Source organism: Ursus maritimus, unplaced genomic scaffold (genome assembly GCF_017311325.1).
Source record: "Ursus maritimus isolate PB19 unplaced genomic scaffold, ASM1731132v1 scaffold_15, whole genome shotgun sequence".
Taxonomy (NCBI): Eukaryota; Metazoa; Chordata; class Mammalia; order Carnivora; family Ursidae; genus Ursus; species Ursus maritimus.
The window spans coordinates 31,761,280-31,779,996 of NW_024423897.1; the positions used below are offsets into that span (position 1 = coordinate 31,761,280).

Genomic DNA, 18,717 nt, shown 5'->3' on the forward strand with positions numbered 1-18,717 from the left:
TGGAAAAAGAAATCTAGTCATATTAAATTCACTTTCTGCTTGCTTCCAATTATGTCTTCTGCTACATTCTAGAGGTAACCAGTCATTTTCATCCACCTTTTTTTTTTCACATGCTTGAAAATTAACTTTTAAAAATGTTTAAATTTTATAAATTAACCCTTCTCTTGAAGGTTTATTTACTCATTTGTACCTATTTTAATCCTAGAACATTCGATGATAGCTCTTCCTAAACTCACCTTTTTCTTTCTTTCTTTAAATGTATTCTCTGTGTATATTGATCCACAGTAGCGTTTGTTTAGCTTTTTCATTTATATTAGCAATTGGCTGAACGGCAACTAATAAATCAATATGCAGCAATTTAAATGCCTGTTAAAATTTGCCAGCGCCAGCTCCAAACTGCCAGTTCTGCTTATTCAGAAAGTGCTGACATTTTCTTCCCATACCATGTACTCAAGATAAATAGATCAGACAGTCCCAGATTAAATTAAACATGACATTTCTCTATTTGGGGGTTACATTTCATTGTTTAAAAAAATCTAATAATTCTGAAGCGTTAGCTGTTCCAGATCTTAAAGGTTATCATTTTTAAGGTATTAAAGTATTTTTCAAAATATTTTCTCTAACAACTTACAGACGTGTCTGCAGTTCATACTCTTGTGATTCGTCTCAGCTGTTTAATGCTCGACATGGATAGATAGATGTATATAGAGAGATATAGATTGATGTAGATATGGAATATAGACAAAGATAAATATTGCATCACTGAAAAAAAATTGCTTCCAATAGCTTATCAGGCAAAGGGCCTGAGGTGATAGATGATAAACATAAAGGGGAGTGTGTGTGTGTGTGTGTGTGTGTGTGTGTGTGTGTGTTGGCTGGGAGGAATGTAGGAACTAGAACAAGGCGTGTATTTTTTTTGTTTCAAGAGAACTAAATCAGGAGTAAGGCAACACAGTCTGAGGAAGCCTGAGTAACAGATGGGGAATGATGACATCTGCCCTTTCTAGCATGTGAAAAGTTCAGGATACATTCATTTCATTTGACCTGTTCAGTAGGCTGTGCCCAAGAATTAAAAGAGGCTTTAAAAAACAAAATTAGAATTTAAAATAATTTCTCTTCATTAGGTCCAAATAATACTCTAAATGGCCCTCTATACTTACCGGCAAATTGTGCACGTGTTCATTGCTACATTTCTGGAGTTCTGGTCTTTGTAACAGACAAAAAAATAATAATCATCATAATTAAATGGGTTGACCTTGTTCTTCCTTGGAAGAAATTCTTCCAAATTTGGAAGCCAACTCCAAAGAGAGCTTTCAATGTTGAGAGAAAATATTTGTGAAGAAAATACTCTGCCAGTTAATTTTTTAATGCTTTTAGTTTTGTTAACTTAAAAGAAAAATTGTTTATTCTATATATGAAAAGTACTTGGCCTCATCTAAGTTCATCATTGCTCAAATGCAGCGTCAAGAGTGCTGTTAAATACATCAACATTGTACTGTCCTCTTGCTTATTTCTCCCTTTCTCTAGAGGGCCCTCTTCTGCTTTCCAAAGTGTTATGAGGTACCAATTCGCATGCTGATCATCTGCCCATGAAAAAGCCTCCTTTATTCATTGAAACAAGCTCTCTACCATTAAAATCAACTCAAAGTGAAGGGAAAGGGCAAGATAGTAGACAAAGTATTTGGGAACCAGTGAAGCCTCATAAATTACATTTTATGAATGGTCACTTATGCCACTTATATGGAAAGCCAATCCTATCTAGCACATTAAATTCTTAGTTTACAGAAGTAGAAGGTGATCAGTTTTATTTATAATATTGATCAGAAGGGATTTTTACACCCTTTTGTAATCAGTTTGATCTGTTGAAATGCTATGTGTACTTCAACTTAGGACCCTCCTAAGACCTGAGACTGAACTAAGTAAATATTGCTTATTATTTCCTTTCATTCATTCGAGGGAGAGATATGGACACTGCAAGAGGGAAAGAAGTTGGGAAGAACAAAGGACTGAACCATAACCACGTTATGCCTTGTTATTTTTCTAGGGTCTCATGATTCCTTCAGCTTCTACATTGATGAAGCCTCACCAGTAGGGCCTGAACAACCAGAAACCGTCCAGAATTTTGTCTCTGTATTTGGAACTGTAGCCAAAAAGCTGATGCGGAAATGGTTAGCCACTCAGACAATGAACTTCACTGGTCAGCTAGGCGCCGGGATCCGTTATTTTGATCTTCGAATTTCCACCAAGCCCAGAGACCCCGACAATGAACTCTACTTTGCTCATGGTTTGTTCAGTGCCAAAGTCAACGAAGGCCTTGAGGAGATCAATGCATTCCTCACAGACCACCATAAGGAGGTAGTATTCTTGGACTTCAACCATTTTTATGGGATGCAGAAATATCACCATGAAAAACTGGTCCAAATGCTGAAAGACATCTATGGAAACAAGATGTGCCCAGCGATTTTTGCCCAGGAAGTTAGTCTAAAGTACCTGTGGGAGAAAGACTATCAAGTGCTGGTCTTCTACCACAGCCCAGTGGCTCTGGAGGTGCCCTTTCTCTGGCCTGGCCAGATGATGCCAGCACCCTGGGCCAACACCACAGACCCAGAAAAACTGATCCAGTTTCTTCAGGCGTCCATCACTGAGAGAAGAAAGAAGGGCTCGTTTTTCATATCTCAGGTGGTGCTGACCCCCAAAGCTAGCACTGTGGTCAAAGGAGTGGCCAGCGGCCTCAGAGAAACTATCACAGAAAGGTAAGTGTCCTTAAGGTATCAGATACAAAGCTTAAGGAATTGAACATACGTCCATATAGCCAGTAGCAGACAGAGCTAAAATGCATACTCATGTGTATTAGTTTCCTAGGGCTGCCACACAACACACCACCAACTGGGTGGCTTGAAACAAAAGAAACTTACTGTCTTCCAGTTCCAGAGGCTAGAAGTCTGAAATCAAGGTGTCAGCAAGGTCAACTCCTTCTGGTGGCTTTGAGGGAGAATCTTTTCTATGTCTCCCCCCTAACTCTGGCGATGGTTGATAATCCTTGGCATTCCTTGGCATGTAGATTCATCATTCCAGTCTCTGCCTCCATCTTCACGTGGTGTTCTCCCCATGTGTCTTTGTTTTCTCTTCTTATAAGGCCAGTCATATTGCATTAGGGCCCACCCTAATGATATCATCTTAATTATGTCTGTAAACACCCTGCTTCCAAATGGGCCACGGTGATGGGTACACGGGATTAAGACTTCAACATATTTTTTTCTAGGACACAGATCAACACATAGCACCATGTATTTTGACTCCATGTCCAGTTATCTTTTCATAGCACTCCTTTTCACATTTGCTTAGCACTTTGTAGATTACAAAGCCTTTTCTCTCCTGCTCACAGACTCTTTTTATGTACCTGATTCCATTTGATCTGCACAACAACCCTGGGAAGTAGATACTGTCTTACAGATAAAAATTGAGGTTCAGAGAAGTGAAATGTTTTGCTTAAGGCCAGTTGGACAATGAATGAGGAAACAAAGATCCGGATTCCATTCTTCTCACTCTATATTCTGTTCCTTACACTACATCGTAAGCAAGGATCACCCTCCAGAGTGTGGGTATTCCATTTGTCAAGCCCAGTCATACATGTTGGAGTGGTGATTACTTGTGAAGTATATAATTTGAGCAATCACCAAAGATCTCTAGCTCTTTCCCATGAGTGTAATACAACGTGCAGAATTGTACATATTATTTATTCTTTTGAGTTAAAGTATTAAATAATGCAGGGATGCCTGGGTGGCTCACTCCATTAAGCATCTGCCTTTGGCTCAGGTCATGGTTCCAGGGTCCCTGGATCAAGTCCCGCATCGGGCTCCTTGCTCAGCAGGGAGCCTGCTTCTCCCCCTGCCTGCCGCTCCCCCACTTGTGCTCGCTCTCTCTCTCTCTCAAATAAATAAATAAAATCTTTAAAAAAAAGTATTAAATAATGCAGATATGGTCTGAAGAGAAAATATAATTCTTATCAGACTCTTATCTTTAATTAATATTTTGAATTATGGTAAAGAGATATACCATACATGTTTTGCTCAAGGTGTTTGTAGGGAAAGACAAGGCTATGAGGGGAAAAGATTAGAAGATGAGATGGTATGGATGCCCTCATAGCACAGCACGTACAGTAGGGAATGGCAGGACTTGACCAGATCTGCATTTAGATCATTGGTGTAGCTTGGAGGCAGAGGATTAGAGAGAGTGGACAGGGAAGAGGTGCTTGGAACTGTTTGGGCATGGTAATGCCAACTAACCTAGGAAGGGAGGAAATACAGAGGGGATGGTATGCCGCAGCAAAAATTAAGATCATTTGATGACATTTAGCTATGAGGTATGATGGGAGAAAGGAGTTTGGGATAAACGTTTCTTCTTGAGAAGTAGAACGAGTGATGCAGACATTTACAGAATCAGGGAACAAAGACACAGGGACTTAGGGAGGAGGCAGGGAGGCTTCAGTCAGGGTTACGCATCCAGTAGATGTGGCCAATTGATCATTAAGAATATAAGCCAACTCAAGTGGCAGTTATTGGCATTTTTTGGCAGTGAAAACCACAAGCCATTGGAATTGAAGGGTTCCTCCATACAGAATCATAACTTCCATCTGTTATTCAGATATTAGCTGAATTCAGAACAGCTTCCTGTTCTTCAAAATTTTAAATGCAATCCCTAGCTCTTCATTGTACACTCTATGCAAGTATAAAGCCTTCGCTAGGATTTCTGCTCATGTCTATATTTCTTACCTTCTTATGGTATGAGCCCGCACTGCTTCTGGATTACATCGTTTTCCATAAGGTGATGGATTTGATTGTCCCATGTGGCTTGTCCATGTCCCTGTAGAACTGGAGAGACATGAAACTTGCTTCTTGCCCAATTTCCACAATGGTTTTTAGACTTTATTGAGGATTTGAGGCAACAGGGTAGGTTTTATAATTATAGTGATACATATAATTTAAAATTGAATTTTAGAATTGTCTGTGAGTATAAACATTCTGGCCTGGGATATCTTACCCCGATGGCATCTATATCATTTTAACCCCATCCTCAATTCTTGTGGCTGAAACTTCTCTTCCACTTCCTTCTTCTTGTCTTTTTCTCATCTCTTTTCTTCCGCTACCCCCACATTGTCTTGGAGATTCCCCATTCTAGCTTATTGTGCCAAATTATTCACCTCTCTTCTGGTCCTGAGGCTCAGCTAGTCCCATCAGAGTATTCACCAAACCAAGAAGGCTTTCTGTGTAATAGCACCACCTTCTACAGAAGTTCATTGTTTTGATAAATAACAATTTACCTCCTCTCTTACACCCTTAAAAATGAGGGAGTTATAGCATATACACATAAGAATGTGTTGTTCTCAGCCACACCCCACACAGGCCCCAGATTTTGAGGAATTCCTGAGGACCCATTAGAAGTGGGGAAGAGGCAGGAGGGGTCTGAGACTCAGCCAACTCCAATATTCTTTATTCTCACTACATCTTTAATGAAGGAAGCTTCCTTTCTAAAATTTCACACCTTGGGCATGAAAGGAGACTTCCCATAGCCCTCCCAGCTTTACCTTCTGTTGCCTAATTCTATATTTAGGAAACATTTTCCATATAATATGCCTGCTTTGCATTTGGCCAAGAACCATCCCTTGGTATACCAAAGGTATGCCAAGGCCATACCTTTACCTGTGTAGGGAATAGCCTTTGGGTAGTCAAGAATAAAAATCTACGCAAGGAATAGATGACTTTCTTTTTCTCTCTTATGACATTTCATGCAGCTAGGTCTTTGCAAGTTATAAGTTGAACTGCTCTTTGATTACTTATGCTATAGTACCGGATTAGTAAAGCAGGATTTGTGGGGAAAACATCAAATAAGAAAGTGTTGAAAATTATATATCTACACAACTCTCTCAAAATATTCACAATCTTTAGCATATACAAGACACTAACAAGCATTTTAGTGAAGAATCTTATTTAAATTGAACTAATGCAATGTTATGCAAGCACTTAATTTTTTTTCAGATAGCACTTATTAACAACCCATGGAACTCATTCTGAAAAACTGTCCTCAGGCATCTGCTCTAATTCAGAACTTTTCACTTGCCTCTGGCTTTCTTCTCTGGAATAGTAGAGCTACGTCACTGAGAAGAGGAAGAGACATTGAGGGTGGGGGAAATGGTAGGAAGAAAAAATTTAATAAATTCAAATGAAGACCCTATAGGTAGAATCGATTTTTTCTTCTCTCTAGGATTACACAAATTACTTGCAAACGATTTGCAAATATATCTGAACCTGGCCAGGATGAACAGAGTTTATCTCAGAAGTACTAGAAAGACCTCCTTGTAAACAAATTGCCATGCCTGTATTCTGCACGTGGTATACCAGTGAAACTCGGGTTTTGTTTTGATTTGATTTGACATATTTCAGCCTTCTGGGTGAGGGTTATAGGAAAAGGTCATTGTCAATCCTTGGATGGTGCCTTGCAAAGGTAATTTACTTAGTCTGAAAGAGTCAGTGAAAGAACACTTGATTCCCGAAGGACATAGTGCTTCTCTTTTCTCATCAAGTGATAAAGCCCACGAAGATGACTTTCTGTCATTTTCCTCTTGCTATGGTGCACGAAACTGCTCATTCAGAAAGTCATATGTTAACACCAAAAGATGTAATGAGACTCTCCTTTGCCACCAAAGGAGAAGTTACTAGATGATTTTAAGACCTCTCTGTTCCTTAAGTATTTTCATCTGCAAAATTTGGAGTTTGTACTAGACTATCTCCAAGATACTTTCCAGTTCTAAAATCCTACAATTCTAAGATCCTGCATTTGACTAGTTTCTTTATAATTTTTTATTAAGCCTAATATTTGGGCTAACAAAACTGTGAGCACATGCATTTAGAAAACAGTGTTTGAAGGTGCGAGTGGCTTTCAGGGAGACTAGTCAGCCTGGATTCAGGTAGTGTAGCTTTCAATCTGGCCACTGGGTCCAAATACTGCAGATGCATTTTCCACATTTTAGCAATGCCGAAAGACACAGATTTTTATTTCTTAAAGACCTATTTTTAATTTATTTTTCAAACACCAGCTTTTGCACCTCACCCCCACGGAATTCACACATTCTTAAAAAGAAGGTGTGCAACTTGAGTCAAGTCCTTCCCTAATTTGTGGAGGTTTATTAAATTATAGGTTTTGTTAGTTAAAAAAAAAAAATCGGTTAGACCACCTGTCAGAATATTCAAGGAGCAATGCATCCTGGCAAGTAAATTGATGCTGAATTAATTTAGACAACGTTTATACAGGCCAACAATTTAGATGATGATGATGCTGATGATGCTGATGATGCTGATGATGCTGATGATGGTGGCGGTGATCATCTATTTTAAGTGTTCCATATCTGTTTAATACTGTGCTAACTGCCCTGACCATTTTCTCTCATCATCACAGTCACTGCCTTGAGGATAAGGTAGAATTTTCAGGATGTAATTGTTGTTGGTTGGTCGTTAATAAGCATCAATATGACCCAGCTGGGAAAATGAAGGCAACTCTATTTGTTAAGCTCACATCATATGCCAGGCAAGGTGCTACGTGCTTTACATGAGTTGTACCCATTCTATCCTCATCCAACAAGGTAGGTACTATTAGATACATTAGAGATGAAAAACTGAGCCTCAGAAATGTCTAGTACCTTGCTCAAAATTCCCATATTAGTTTAGCAAAGCCAGGATTATTATTTGGGTGTGTTTGACTCCAAGTTCTATGGTTCCTCCTGCAAACCAGGTAAAATTCACATTTCTTAGTAGTGGGTACATGTAATATGTTATCTGTCTTCTTGGAAGACAGAGTTAGGTCCAAGGGTTTGGGAAGGTCAAGTATGCCACAGTTGGGATGGGCAAGGCTATGAGAAGAGCAGATCTGAAGTGTGTGGCTTTTCCTCAAGAAAGCAAACCCAGGTAGAATGCTGTCATGGGGGCTCATGGAAGCAGCACCACCAAATAACAGAAAGGAAAGGAACTTAAAGTGACTTGGCTTAATCCTCCTTGCCTTGTGCTTACTGCGCATTTGACTGTTTCCATCGGACAAGGAAATTGAGGCCAGAGTTATGCTAAGTGATTGCTCAAGTAACAGAGGTAACTGGCGGCAAAAATGGGATTAAATCCAGGTCTCTCAGTTTATAGGCAGAAGTCTGTCCTCGAGACACCTTAGGGAGGGATGAGGACAGAGGATGACAGGAAGACTGGAAAGGACCAGAGAACATCAGGCTGCAGGAATCAGCATGGGGCTTTCAGTGGGCACCAGGTGCAACATAACAAGGTAGCCTGGAACCTTGCCTGGAGGAGTCAGAGGTTGGGCCTGGAGATGGGCCATGGATTTTGTGCGGGTCTGGCCTTTCCTGGGCTCTCTCTGCCTCATGAGCACAATAAACTCTAATATTTCTATCTAATGGGGACACATCCCAGTTCACAACCACATCTCAAACAACACTTATGCTGTCCAGTTTACCCGGTCGCTGCCTGAACCCAGCAGATGTGGGCTGGTCTCTGGTAAGCTGTTCACCTGCAGCGCCAGTCCTCTCAGGAGTTTTAGGGAACTCACGAAGGTGGAGATTCAGCCTGGTTCAAAGGCAGCTCAGGTTGATGTGAGAGAGCTCCTGTCTCCATGAGGAGAAGCTTCCTGGCTCTGCCCCCCGGGCCATGTCCCCAATAGGTCAGTGCACCCGTGGAACAGCTGATAATGGATTAGGCTGTTCAGTAAAAGGGAAAGCTGCCTCCTCGGGCTACGTATGCCTACAGAGAAAGAATATCAAGGAGACTGTGGAAGATCAGTATTAGGATAATCCTTGTTTGTAAGATGCTTTCAACATAAGATTTAATTTCTTCAACATGTAGTTATTGGAAGCCTCATTTGTTCAACAGGTATTTTTCTCAATTTGCAATTTAAGAAACTGAAGGTGAGAAATGCTAAATAATTTGTTCAGCTGAGACTTGAACCAGTGCTACGATCAATTCAAAATCTAGGTCCTTTGAACCACTAGAAAGAGGAGTTTGGCTTGTAAATCAGAAGGAAGCTCCAGAAAGCAAGCCTTTTCTGAGCCCAAGGCTTGGCAAAGGGTCTGTGCCGATGGAGAGTTTGTTCAAATGCAGGTTCCTGGGCACTGCCCTAGAGATTCTGATTCACGATTCTGTGGCTCAGGGTTTTAAATTTCTTTTTTTCCCCCCAAGATTTTACTTAAATTCAAGTTAGTTAACATATCATGTAGTATTCGATTCAGGAGTAGAATTCAGTGATTCACCACTTACATATAAGCATCACAAATGCCCTCCTTAGTCCCCACCCCCCACCCCCCTCCCCTCCCGCAACCCTCAGTTTGTTCTCTGTAGTTAAGAGTCTCATGGTTTGCCTCCCTCTCTGTTTTTATCTTATTTTCCTTCCCTTCCCCTATGTTCATCTGTTTTGTTTCCTAAGTTCCACATATGAGTGAAATCATATGGTGTTTGTCTCTCTCTGACTGACTTATTTCACTTAGCATAATACATTCTAGCTCCAGCCACATCGTTGCAAATGGCAAGATCTCATTCTTTTTTTGATGACTGAGTCATATTCCATTGTATTTATATATACCCCATCTTTATCCATTCATCAGTCAATGGACACTTGGGGCTCTCTCCAGAGTTTGGCCGTTGTGGACACTGCTGCTATATGGGCACGTGCTCCCCAGTGTTGATAGCAGCTCTACCAGAACGTTACAGTTCTAACAGACTCCAGGCGAGCCCTTCTTTGAGTAACAAGCTGCACCTCAACCACCCCCAGCAACACATAAACTTGGTTTTAGGAAACCTGGAAAGAGTTAACCCCAAGGTTTATCAGTCCCTTTCCAACAGCAGGTTCAGGTAATTCTTCCTTAAATCTCAGCCATGACTTCTCTACCCACAGACCCCGCCAGATTGGTTCTGCCACTAAAGCAGAGCTGCCCATCACTGATCTCCAAAAACCGATCCCCTGCTGTTCTCTCTCGTGCATCGCCTCTCCCATGTCACAAAGCTCCCTCCTGGCATGATTGTGCTGCAGGAGCATGGCCAAGTCTTTGGGGAGGGAGTCTCCACTCCCCTGGGCTCAGAAGCACATTCCTTTGCAGAATCCTTAGTAACTTTGAGACTCAGTGTCTCCCACCAAAACCGATGAATATTACAGCACTTTGCAACCCGATGGCCTCCCCAGTCCTGATTTCAAACGATAAAAAAGAAGATTCTGTAACAACTTCCCACAACGAGGCCATGTGATACAAGAGTGACTTCAGCCTGGCTCCTGCTGGGGTATGTCAGGAGGGAGGGCTGTCTATAACTCTCTCTGTTTTCACAACTTTTGACCTAAGAACTTTTAAAGCCAGAGTTTACATAAAAGCTCTTTCTCTTCTTCAATCTGCTGATGTTGTGTGATTAAAGTACAGGTGAATACAGGCAGGCTCCTTTCATCGTCTGTGTCAGGAGAGTCAAAGACCAGAGAGAACACCAAGCTGTTGGGAAGTCAGATGCCCATTCAGTGCCTGGTGAGGGTGTGTGTGTGTGTGTGAGAGAGAGAGAGAGAGAGAGAGAGAGAGGGAGGGTGTATGTGTCCAGCTGCATGTGTGTGAGAGAGAGAGGAAGTGTGTGTAGGGAGGAGGGAGGGAAAACATATATACTTTTCTAAAAAGCATGGCATAGGATAGAGGTTCACCCACTTTCATCTCTCTGGATATCAGTTTTCTTATGGGGAATTGCTGGGCAGATTGAGTTTAACATCTGAAAAGGAGCTAGCCTAGTGAGTAGCTGGAACTCACAAAAAGCTGAGAGCAGATGGGTTGATGGCAGGCAGATTAAGATGGAGGGTCCAGCAGCAGGGGTGTTTAGTCAGTCAGGTTGTCGCACAATCATTTGGGGACCTCAGCCAGCGCCTGAGGGGAGAGGGAGGCTTGTTTCGGACTTGAAATGAACCTTAAGATGTATTGTCAGTAGACGAGCCAGTAAGTGGTGTCTGATTCAAGGAGAGAGGAGGCCCGGACGTGGGCAGCACGGGCCACCTACTCAGGTACAAAGATGAGGACTTCGGAGCCCGCTCTCCCTTCTCTGTAGGGCTAGGGAGGATAAACTATAATCGTAAAGGAGTAGCAGGCTCGTTTATTTCAGTCTAGAGAGGTAGGTGTTTGGTTACTTTGTGGGTGACCTTGTTTTTGTGCTTAGACAAAATTACAAAATATCCTTTTTTATCTCCCTGTCTCAGGATCTCAAGTAACCTTGTCAGAGACCCCTATTCTGGGAGATTGTTCACGTCCGACAGGAGAATAATGGGGCCTCGGTGTGAGTGTCAGGCCAGCTTCCTAATGTCAGGGGTTGCTTTTAAGTTTTTTTTGCCCTTTCCAGTACAATGCAAGGAAGAAATATCACTTGTTTCCATTTGCTTTGAAAGCCTTTGGTGTGAATTGGGCTTTCCCTGTGCTTTTCCTTTGTTGTTGTTTTTCTGAAACCAACGAGGGAGGCTATAACTGTGCCGAAGCCCAGACCATTTTGATAACGAAGCCAATCGAAGAGTTGGTGACACCCTAGCCCAGGGCTTGTCTAGTGAAAATGCAAACTCTTCACATTGAGCCCTATTGACAATCAGCTTAATACTCTTCCCCTGGAGTCTTGAATTTCTGCCTAGCTCTCTGGGCCAGGGTTGGAATCCCAGGTGGTAGCTCTCAAAGGGGGTGGGGGTGAGAAAGAAATGTGAGAACACGGCATTTTGAAAAGGGAATTGCTGAACCCTTAATATCTGTGAACATTCCAACTTCCCAGAATTCCACAGCTCATTCAGGGCACAAAGAAGCAGGAGGTGAGAGTCAACTGTCACATTTACAGATGAATTGTTTTCTTGCCCTTTTTGGCAGGGGGAGGCATATTTGTCTTGGCCTTGCTTGAATGGGTGCCCCTGAAGGCTTATTTGTGTTGGCTGTTCTTGGTAGACCCAGCTTTGGGTGACTGATCTACGCATTACCGAGGGTGACTCTGACAAGTATGAATACCTACCTAAGTGAGGTGTATAAGCTAAATCCTCTCTGTCAGAAGACAAAAGGATGCGGAGCTGCTTTCCCCGCGCCCCACCCAACCGAAATTGTTACATAAAGTAACTAACACCACTCTAGGCAATGACGTCGCAGCTTTTAATTTATCACGTTCAGTTGATAAAATAGTTTCTTCCATTATATTTTCAATATAATAACAATTTAAAAAGCTGGAAATATGACATTTTCTCAGACTATCTGGCCTCGGCATTTCAGAAGAAAATACTATCTTCATTGGCTGCAGGCACTAAAACGCGGCTTCGCGGTATAGAGCACAAATCTTCCGGCTCTTGATCTGTATGTCTGGGATTATAGCTTCACTAATTAACTTATTTTAAAGTACTGAAAATAATTAGACAAGAATAGATAGAAACTTGCTTGTCATAATTAATTTTTTTTTCAGAAATCACAAGTATAGCTTGCATTTTTACTTTAAAATATTCCTTCCTCCCGCCCCCTCATCACTTATTTCCCTGTGGTCTCAGCTGTTAAAAGAAAAGAAGCTTACGAGTTGTTTCTGGAGCTGTGACATCCTTGCGTGAAGGAGCGGTATGTGGCAGTGAGACTGCAATGTGTGATTTCATTAGTGAATGCTAAAAGCACAGGCTGCCCTTTGGAAATGTATGGGAGATTTGGCCAAAAAAAAACCTGAGCGAATTCACCTTGTAGCTGCCTCTTATGTGAATACTAAGCAAAAATGCTATTGCCAATGTGACTTAACTAAGGTTCAAAAACGAACCAGTCAGGAGAATAAATAACACAATAACGAGTTACTCATGAATGTACATTTTTCAGACTTTTTGGTTCATCTTTGAAGAGTTGAATTTAGATAGCCTGTTTCTCCAGGTAAAATACTTGTAAGAAGTAGCTTGTAGTGAATCGATTGTAGGGAAACTTGGTTAGATCACTCAGTCTAAGTTCAGTCTGTTAACAGACACCATATGCTGATTTGGGGGAGATATGATAAATCTATTGCTAAAAAATAGCCTGGAAACTTAGTTTTATTCCTATCTTGGTTTTACATTTACTGGTTAGCAGTTGAAGGTTTATTTAATAAGTTTGACCCTCAGGCTGAAGAATTTCACACCTTTGTACACACACACCTCATTGCCACTGTGTGCTTACACTTTACCCACGCGGCTAAGCAGCCCCCAAACGGGATATGGCCAAGGACCCTTGTATCTGATAGTGACTGAGAGACTCCTTAATGCCATGAACACGTGTGGGAGCATTTTGATGTCTCCGTGACATGGACTGTGCAAATAAAATCTTGTTCAATGTTCTACCATTTTCTGCTCCAACTAGCATTAGGTAGCCAGCTTTAGATTGAAAAGGTGGGGTGTGTGTGTGTGTGTGTGTGTGTGTGTTGAGAGGGTAAGAAAGAAGTAATGAAAGTAAGTAGAAATCTGCTTTTCTCTCAGCACCTGTGAGAGTACATTGCTTTATTCCTGCTCCATGAGAAGAGTTTCACATGCAATGTGTCCTTATCTTCCAGTTGAGGGTAGAGAAAATGCTCAAATACCAAATGTATTCTCTCACCTAATTTCAAGATTGTTCTGGAACATGCATTTACATTCTTTCAGCTTGCTCTAGACCTTATATTTTCTTTAGTGTTGTTCTTGAGGTATTTCTTTGGCAATTTAGTTGTGAAAAATTTTTTTTCCTGTCCCAACGTTGCATGGCTTATTTTATTTGTGATATTTTGAGGTTTTTCTCTGTCTATGACTCTTGCTAAAAAATTCAAAGAGAGCTTAGATATGGTGGGATAGAGAGGGGAAGAAAATTGTGTAACCCACTTGGTGAGTAGGATGTGTTTAGGCTATGGGTTTAGAGAATTTTAATTTCTATTTTTCATGGTGGACCAAAGTAGTCTTTCTCAGAGTTCCAGCTCAAGAATCCACCCATCCTTTGAATCCAGCCAGTCACTCCACCAACAAGAACATGTTAAGGTCATGCTGTGGACTTGAAGTGCAGATAGGAGAGGCACGGTGTAGTGTCTTATAAAATATTGACTCCTGATCCTTAGGTTACAAGGCAATCTTTTTAGAATTTGAGATTTATATAAGAGACAGAATTAGAGAATGGTACGTGACAGAATTTGCAACTGAGTACGAACATTTTGACTTGTAGATTTCATATGCCATAGGAGCTCAAAAGAAGGAAAGATGACAGAAGTGACTTACCTGATATCTCAGGACAATAACACACTGACCTTTCCCGCCCTTTTCCGTTCCTCAAAACGTTGCAATGTTGTGCTCAAATATCAAAAGTATATCTATTTTCTTTACTCAAATGTGATCTACTTTTGTGGTTCTCCAATTATTGACCATTGACAATGGCAAAAGAATCTTTTCTAAGGTAAAAAATTCTGCTCGGGTTTGAGAACATTTCCAGATAATAATGTTCAGACTAGGCCAACAAGTGAGAGTTCCATGACGGTTTGAAAGACCCAGGCACAGACACTCAACGCTTTGCGTGTTTATCGGTGTTAGTGATGGCTGTTTTTGAGAGAAGGAAAAACAAACCACTATGTGAAAGGATTTTCTTTTGACCACAAAATTCAGCAAGTCCCCTGAGAAAGCTTGTAATGACGTGTTACATATCTTATTTTAAAAATTTGAGGTAGAAAAATATGCTTTTAGGCTTGACACTCTGTCCTGTCCACTGTATGCGCCAAGATATATTCCTTTGTTATCAGAAGTACGTATCAATGGAGTACATTCCTTCACTTATTTGAATTAACTTGACAAGGGAGCCACCTTTGGGACTGACTTCTGAAAGACAGCTGAGAAGCAACTTCTGACAACTATGGTTGGTCTTTGCACTATTTTTTCCTCTCTTCCTTCTCAGTTTTGCAATGAAAAGGGACAATTTTATAGCAACTTGGCAAAACGGTAGTGCAGGAAGTCCCAGCTGTTCTTGCCCCAGCTGCCTGCGAGATCTAATAACATAGGGTGGGAATAGCACATCTCCCAGAAGAGTGCACACATTTTAGTTTGCTTTAATTTTCCTGCCAATTAGACGTTTAAGATGCCAAATGTATCTCCAGGCAACCTCTGTGACAATTTAGTACCCTTTGGTAAAGGCGCCGAAGGCAAAGAAAGATTTTCAAGTGGCAAATAGCACGGAAAACATTTACTCTTTCATCACCAAAGAAAGGGCATGTGCATACCTATGGAGACACGAGGACACAGGCAAGCTTAGTAACACTGCCACTACTGAAGGCTGCGAAAGAGCCCGGGAGTCAGAATTCTCAGCCAAGGGCAGAATTTCTTAGCTCAGAACTGGCATTTTAGACAGGGTAGTTCTTCGTGGGGAGGGAGTGTCCTGTGCGCTGTACAATGCTCGGCAGCATCCCTAGCCTCCGCCACGCGACTCCAGTAGCACCTTGCCCCCCAGTCACAGCAGTCCAGAATGTCTCTAGATATTGCCAAATACTACCCCCCACCCTGTGTCCGTGTGTGTGTGTGTGTGTGTGTGTGTGTGTGTGTGTGTGTGTGTGAAAATTCCCTCTAGTAGAAAACCACTGGCCTGGAGCAGCCATTGCACAAACGATCTGTGAAGTTATTTTTCCTGGAGCTCTATTCCTTTCCTTGTTAAACAAATGATACCAACTGCTCGGGGATTAGGGAAACATAAAATATTTAGTTATATGGCTTGTGGGGTTTTTTTGGTCTAAACGAATATGCCAAAATTTATACATTTTCAGGGTCTGCTGCCTTCAGATTAGTCACCTTGGGAATTTACGGATCCATCCAAGGGATACTGAAGCACTTTTAAGACCAGTTTTAGTGGGGGTAAATCTTCATCTTTTCAGGGTGAATTGGTTTTTGAAACCACCTAAACTCAGAGCCAAGTTTAGTAAATAAGGTGGGTGAGCACAGCTGATGAATGCTGTTTGGAGTCAAAATCCAAGTGGTACAATAATGAGGTTGATTTTTCTTCTGTGCCTCATGAACATACTCTGAAGGTAATTTGAATAGAAGAGTTATAAAAAGATTTTGAGTCATCCTACCATTGATGGGCTAAGTGAACAATCATCTCCACAGGTAACAATTCTGAATGATGGCTCACTTTCAGCTTGTAAGTTCTAGGGTGTGTGTTATAAAAAGAACATCCCACGTCTTTAGAGTCATACCTCATAGAATAAAGTAGTATAAGAGAAAATATTCTTGATTCTTGAAAATGTCTTTAAATATGTTTATTATTATTTGTATTATGTCGATTAAACCATAGATCTTTATAGAGCGTTTACTGAGTCTGTGCTAAGTGCCTGACTTCAGAATGACTAAGATACAGTCCCTGGTTCTCAAGGGGGTTACTTTCTAGTGGGGAGACATATTCATGAGCAGTTTATTTCAACATAGTGTGGTAAGTGCTAAGATAAACCAGAAGCAGATGTTTACTGGTTTCTGAACCCAGCACTGCCACTTACTAACCAATTATGTCAGCTGAAAGAAGTCAATTTCATCTGCCTTCAGGTTCCTGATCTTGTAAAGTAAAGACATCGACTAGCCTTTTTCCCCTCTTCTGGCATCAACACTCTAATTCTATGATAACAGTGACAATTTCCAAGGGCATACGTATTGCAATATTTTGTAGGGGAAATCTAATACATATGGTATCTACACACTAACCTTTAGTTTCATTTGAATTATTACTAAAACAGGAAGAAATTCCCAATTCGATGTTCATGAACACCAACTCTTGGGAGACCTGACCTGTTACGGGTAGTTCATTATTAAAGAGTGATTGTAAACCAAATGAATTATACTTTCTTTCTCCTGAACTGTGCAGGGTTATAATGAGCTATATGTAGCTGTGGTTGACCAGAAGTTGCTGTATCTTAGGAAAATGGTAAGCTGTGGAAAGTGAAGTGAAATATTTATCTTTAAAAATAAACTCCTAAATCCTTTGTTATTCAAATCAATGCATTATTAGAAAAAATGAGTGCCATCCATAAACCTAGGTTCAAGTTTGTGTGATTTTCAGGGTGTCAGTTTCTGACCTCAACATTCTCAACTGTAAGATGAAGTAATTGGAACGAGAAGTTATATTTTTGAATAACTATAGTAGACATGTCTGTTCTCATTTTAGGCCTCCTAATGTTGAATGATGCAGATATTTTCATTTCTATTTTATATGTGGAAAAAAGGAAAAAAGAAGGCTTAGCAAAGTAAACCAACTCACACAGCCTTACACAGCATCTATGGCAGAGCTGGATACAAACATATGTCTGCCCGATTTCAGAGTCTGTGTTTCTTTTTTAAGCCCCTACACATCACTCCACGTTCTAAGTTGTTTCTGATTAAGTTCTGAAATTGTATGATTTTTTTCACAAGGAACCCAAAGCAGTCATATGAAAGTACCATATTTACCAACAAGTGCAAAATGAAAGAGAAGAAAATGTTTCCATCTACTTCCAAATTCAGGAATTTTAAATAACAAACAACATAAAGTCCTGTCGGAAGAGTAGCTTTTCCCAACATGTGAAAACGGCTTCCAGTGAGTACCATTGATTCCTACCCAGAATATTTTAAATTTCCGATGCTTCAGGGATCAAGGAAAAGGCAATCCAATTTTCAGATTATCTCCTTTGGCTAGTGTACTAACTGACATGCTAACATCAAAATAAGCGTGGGGTTCTGTTGGGTGGCTTGCCCAAAAGGCAGACACCTCCATCTCCAGTTCTAAACTTTCATCCGTGAGGAACATTGGTGATTCAAGTGTTTGTATATTACAATTGTGAGAGTTAGTTCAAGATTAAAATAGTCAATTAAATGAAATATCCCTTTTAACTATGTTACTTTTTATGTTGTAGGTTAAGAAAAAGAGTTGCAGTGAATTATAGAGCTAGGAATTAGCAAGAGCCCTCAGATGTGGCTTCCAGCAGAGAGTGGCAAAGCAGTCTATCCATTCACTTCTTTATTCCTCCATTCATTCTCCATCCAGGGAGTGAGATAGATTCTCTTGTTCATTCCAGTAGGCATCTTGTTTACGTTTCCTGTATAATTTGAGTAGCTCAGAGAATTTACTTTGGACACAGAGTTGAGCTTGTCCTGATTGCCACTTGCCATGTATGATCTCAGGCAAGTTCTTGAAACTCTCAGCCTCAGATCCTCCTCTGTAAAACAGAAGTCTAAATACACCTGTCTCAAAAGGCTACTGCAGGGGCGCCTGGGTGGCTCAGTTGTTAAGCGTCTGCCTTCAGCTCAGGTCATGATGCCAAGGTCCTGGGATTGAGCCCCGCATTGGGCTCCCTGCTTGGCAGGAAGCCTGCTTCTCCCTCTCCCACTCCCCCTGCTTGTGTTCCCTCTCTCTGTCAAATAAATAAATAAAATCTTAAAAAAAAAAAAAAGGCTACTGCAGAGCATTAACATGATAATTATGCAAGGTGTTCAGCTCAGAGCCTGGCACACAGTGAGAGAGAAATAAATGGTGGCTTTCATCATTATTATTATTAACAACAACATGGCATGCTGCTAAATTAAAAAAGTAAATAATTTTCTTCAAGAACCTAATTTCTTATGGAGAGATTTCATTATTGAGATTAATTAATTTGACTTTAAATAGAACCTTATTGTAATAGAGCTTATTATTATGATTTGGATTTTCCAATAGATGTGGATACACGT

General features: G+C 40.8%; 1 protein-coding gene across 1 annotated transcript in view; it reads left to right on the top strand.

The window, feature by feature from the left end:
* PLCXD3 (phosphatidylinositol specific phospholipase C X domain containing 3) overlaps positions 1–18,717 on the top strand; it is a 160,898-nt gene that overhangs the window by 106,215 nt on the left and 35,966 nt on the right. Inside the window, exon 2 of the mRNA XM_008692591.2 lies at positions 2,045–2,753. Coding sequence (XP_008690813.1) covers positions 2,045–2,753 — 709 coding nt within the window. The remainder of the gene's footprint in view (positions 1–2,044; positions 2,754–18,717) is intronic.